General features: G+C 52.4%; 1 protein-coding gene across 1 annotated transcript in view; it reads left to right on the forward strand.

Moving 5' to 3' along the window:
- Positions 1 to 4,895, forward strand: part of LOC123521632 — a 15,330-nt gene extending 10,435 nt beyond the window's left edge. Inside the window, 2 exon segments of the mRNA XM_045289671.1 lie at positions 1,354 to 3,222; positions 3,980 to 4,895. Coding sequence (XP_045145606.1) covers positions 1,626 to 3,222; positions 3,980 to 4,029 — 1,647 coding nt within the window. The 5' untranslated portion in view covers positions 1,354 to 1,625 and the 3' untranslated portion in view covers positions 4,030 to 4,895.
- The last annotated feature ends 146 nt before the right edge of the window (positions 4,896 to 5,041 follow it).

Below are 5,041 nucleotides of genomic sequence, written 5' to 3' on the forward strand. Positions count from 1 at the left end.
GGGGTCCTTGTCTTTGGCGACCACTGCGTTGGTGCCTTAGCACGTGGGCCCTACCTCGAGCTAGTCGATAAACTCCTTTGTTGTTTGCAGCCTCGGTGACTCTGCCTCTCTGTTCCTGGGGCCACGGGAAAGCCAGCAGTAACTTTTGGGGGCTTGTCCGGGATCCCCAAACCCCCGGAACAGAATCCAGACCTGAGGAGGAGTTGAACGTCTGAGAAATCCGTACGGTGCAGGTATTCGGGCCCTAAAAGGTGACCAGCAGAAGGCCTAGGTGGACGCGCTGGTGGGTCGCTGGTTGGGAGTGAAGGGAGACGTCTCTCACTCCCTCAGTAGGTTTCTGGTGCCGCGGCCCCGCTAGAGGTCCGTTTGGTAGGGAAACTGCAAGCTGGCCATAGGGCCAGGGATTAGGGAATTGTTAAACATTTTGTTATTGTCTCCGTTTTGTGTCTGTGTCTTTGTCCCTGCTTTTTGTCTGTCGCTGGCATTGTTGTCTTTCATTTGTGTTTTAACTTTTACAATTTCAGAATGGGACAGACCCAGACGACGTCTCTGTCCATCTGCCTAGACCATTTTAAAGAGGTCAGGGATTGGGCTCAAAACCTTTCAGTAGAAATCAGAAAAGGAAAATTCAGGGTTTTTTGTGAGTCTGAGTGGCCAACCTATGGGGTAGGGTGGCCCCAGGATGGTACTTTGACCTTAGCGTTATCTATAAGGTAAAAGAAATTATTTTTAATAAAGGGCCACATGGCCACCCGGATCAGATCCCATACATCATAGTCTGGCAAAACCTGGTCCAAGATCCCCCTCCCTGGTTGAGGAAAATCCTGCCTCCGGCAGAACTCAGCAGCAAAATCATGGCGGCAAGAGAAAAGAAAAAGGAAAAAGAATCAAAAGCAGGACCCCCAGATAGTGGCCCTTTTAAATTGCCCCCTGTTCTCCGGATTCTACTCTATATCCTGACCTATTAGACTTGGAGTGGAATTCACCCCCTCCCTATAACCCTGCAGGAGCAGCAGTCTCGGGGCGCTGCTGCAGCTGCCCCAGGCTCTGCTGGGGCACCTCCTCCCGCTGACGGCCCAGCGTATGGGACTCGGCAACGAGCCAACAGGACTCCAGACCCAGAGCCCATGGCAACCCTACCCTTACGCGCCACGCCTCCCCGGCCAGATGGAGAACAGGCTTATCAATACTGGCCGTTTTCAACTAGTGGTCTGTATAACTGGAAAGCTCAAAACGCCAATTTTTCAGATAATCCTAAAGATTTAATTAACCTTTTAGATTCTGTTCTGTTCACTCACCAGCCTACTTGGGATGATTGCCAACAGTTACTAACAGTCCTTTTCACCACGGAAGAAAGGGAGAGGATACAAGGGGAAGCGCGGAAGTTGATTCTGGGAGACGATGGCAGACCCATGACCAATCCAGGAGTCATAGATCGGGCGTTTCCACTCGAGCGACCCACCTGGGACTACAATGAGGCTGAAGGTAGGGAGCGTCTCCGGGTCTACCGCCAGGCTCTGATGGCCGGTCTCCGAGCGGCTGCATGAAAGCCGACAAATCTGGCTAAGGTAGGAGATGTTCGCCAGTGACAGGAAGACAGTCCGGCAGCCTTTTTAGAAAGAATTATGGAAGCTTTTAGGCAAGACACGCCCATGGACCCCACTGCAGAGGAGAGCAGGGCAGCAGTCATGATGGCTTTTATAAATCAGGCAGCCCCCGATCTAAGGAGAAAGGTTCAGAGAATAGACAGGTTGAGAGAGAAGACGTTGCAGGACCTGCTGGAAGTGGCTGCGAGGGTCTATAATCATAGGGAGACCCCGGAAGAGAGACTAGAGAGGATTAGACAAGAGGATAGAAAATTTCAGGCAGGCCAGCCATGGAAATGGACTATGCAAATAGATGACGCCTTCCAAGCGCTAAGAACCGCCATGTTAGAGGCCCCAGCCCTAGCACTCCCTGATCCCACAAAAGAGTTCCATCTGTTCATAGACAAGGGGATAGCCAAGGGGGTGCTCACGCAAAAGCTGGGACCTTGGAGGCGACCAGTGGCCTACTTATCCAAGAAGTTAGACCCAGTTGCAGCAGGGTGGCCGGCATGTTTGCGGATAATTGCAGCCGCTGCTCTGCTGGTCAAAGACGCTGACAAACTCACTCTGGGTCAACGTCTACAGATCACCACCCCCCATGCTATAGAGGGAGCTCTTAAGCAACCGCCTGGGTGGTGGATCACAAATGCTAGGCTAACTCCTTACCAAGGACTTTTACTAGACGCCCCTCACATCGAGTTCCGGACTCCTGCCATCCTAAACCCGGCCATGCTTCTGCCAGACCCCGAGCCAGTAACACCTGAACATAGCTGCCCTGAAATCCTAGCCGAGACCCAGACGGACCAGAAGGACCTGCAAGACCGCCCTCTTGCGAACAGCAAACTGACCTGGTTCACAGATGGGAGCAGCTTCGTCCTGGGCGGACACAGGTACGCGGAGGCAGCCATAGTAGATGCACAAGGCAAGTTGGTCTGGGCCACCCGCCTTCCACAGGGAACATCTGCCCGGAAGGCTGAACTAATTGCATTAACAGAAGCCCTTCGCCGGGCCCAGTAAAAGAGGCTAACGGTGTACTCCGACAGCCAATATGCATACGGGACTGTGCATTTTCAGGAAGCTCTTTATAAAGAAAGGGGCTTCCTCATGGCAGAGGGCAAGGAAATAAAGCACAAGCCTAAAATACTTCAGTTGTTAGAAGCCACCCTACTACCAGAGGCGGTAGCGGGAGTGCATACCCCAGGGCACCAAAAGGGAAACTCCCTGGAAGCTCGGGGCAACCGGGCTGCGGACGCTGAGGCAAGGCAGGCTGCGGAGGGACCTCCTCCAACAGGTGTCCTGCACTTGAGCCTGCCGCCTCCCGGGTTGAGGAAAATACGCCCCCAACCGGACTATTCAGACACAGACTTAAGCTGGGCTAGAGAAAACTACAGGCGGTGCAGGACGGAGATGGCTGGTTCAGAGATAAGGAGTGCCACCTGGTGGTTCCCGAGGCCTTGGGGAGCCACCTTGGAACACTTGCATCGGACAACACATGTCAGTGAAAGAACAATGTTACAACTGTTGAACACTGCACAACTCAAGTTCAGATCACAAGGAAAAGCAGCGGAGAACATTGCTGAGAGCTGCCATGCCTGCCAGGTTATGAAGCCGGGGAAAACCAGAGGGACCCATGCAGGTACCAGGGAACGGGGAGGCAACACAGACTATTTTGGGAGGTAGATTTTACAGAGGTAAGGCCAGGAAAATATGGGTATAAATATTTGCTGGTTATGGTAGGCACCTTTTCAGGGTGGGTGGAGGCCTTTCCTACCAAGGGAGAAACAGTTTCAGTAGTGGCAAAGAAAATACTGGAGGAAATAGTTTCCCAGGTATGGGCTGCCAGAGAGCATAGGGTCCGATAATGGACCGGGCTTCACAAGTTAAATTAGTCAGGAATTAGCCCGAGCTCTGGGGGCGGATTGGAAATTGCATTGCGCATACAACCCTCAGAGCTCGGGGCAAGTAGAAAGAATGAACAGAACCCTAAAGGATACCTTAACTAAATTGGTCCTGGAGACTGTTGGGGACTGGGTGACCCTCCTTCCCTTCATCCTGTTCTGCGCTTGGAACACCCCCTACCATTTAGGCCTAACCCCTTTTAAAATAATGTATGGTTCCCCCCCACCTGTAATACCAAAAATAGATTCCTAGCCCTTGCCTGCAGGTCCCAGAGAAGTGCTGCAGGCTGTGCAAGCTCTGCAGCAGGTTCAGGGCCAGGTATGGCCTGCCCTCCAGGCCTTTTACCCGGCTGTCCAGCAGGGGGAAGAAAATGTTAACAGGCATCCTTACCAGCCTGGAGAATGGGTATGGGTAAAGCGGCATAATAGGAAAACCCTGGAACCCAGATGGAAGGGGCCTTTTCAGATTATTCTTGTCACTCCCACTGCCCTAAGGTTGGCGAAGTAGCAACCTGGATTCATCACTCCCACGTGCGATCTGCTAGCAGAGGCGAGCAGGAACAGCAGAGGGGCCAGTGGAAAGTCTCGTCGGATCCAGGAAACCCGCTGAAAACCAGGCTGACTCGCGTGACAGCTGGACCAACACCAAGCCTATGATGGGAGCGCTCGAAGTAAAAATGCTTGTGGTGACTTTCATATTCCAAACCCCTAAAGGAAAAATAATAGCTGCCCCCTACAACTGTTTGGGTGAGGAGGCCCCTAGGGTCTGCGCGTGGGACCGAAAAGGGCAAGGACTTAGTCTCAGGTGGTCACCGGGAACGGCACCTGCATCGGGAAAGTGCCTCCAAGCCATACCCAGCTCTGCGCTAAGGTTCATCCCTCCGTAAGCCAGAGCAATAAAGGGAAATGGATAATCCCGGCACTCAGCGGGTGGTGGGTAAGCTCTGTAACGGGCCTAACTCCCTGCGTCAGCCTGACAGTTTTTAATGAAGCAGTAGAATCCTGCATTATGGTGTTAGTGTTTCCAAAAGTTATCTACCACCAAGAAAATGTTATGTATAATGCATGGATGGGAAGTACCGGGTTAGGGAGAGAAAAAGGGAACCCTTTACAGCAGTAACCTCAGCAACCCTTTTTAGTCTAGGTGCAATAGGAGCGGGCACGGGCATTTCATCCTTAGCAATACAGCACAGCGGACTCAACACTCTGAGGGCAGCTGTAGATGAAGACACAGCCAGGATTGAGGACTTTATTTCCCACCTAGAAAAGTCCCTAACCTCCTTATCTGAGGCGGTGCTACAGAACAGGAGAGGACCGGACCTTCAACAGGGAGGGCTGTGTGTGGCCCTAGGAGAAGAATGCTGCTTTTACACCGACCACACGGGAGTAGTTAGAGAGTCCATGGCCTAAGTCAGAGAGGGTGAGTTAGTTAATTGTGCCAGCCTGGCCGATAATCACATGTGAGGCTAATTGAAAGGCGGAGGGGTAAATGGGTGGTGAGCCTCGCCTTTCTAGTTCTCGGGTCTCTTGTTTTGTGATGGTTGCACCGGGTGCAGC

Source organism: Echinops telfairi, unplaced genomic scaffold (assembly GCF_000313985.2).
Source record: "Echinops telfairi isolate 266 unplaced genomic scaffold, ASM31398v2 ScPeMD7_29;HRSCAF=101, whole genome shotgun sequence".
Taxonomy (NCBI): Eukaryota; Metazoa; Chordata; class Mammalia; order Afrosoricida; family Tenrecidae; genus Echinops; species Echinops telfairi.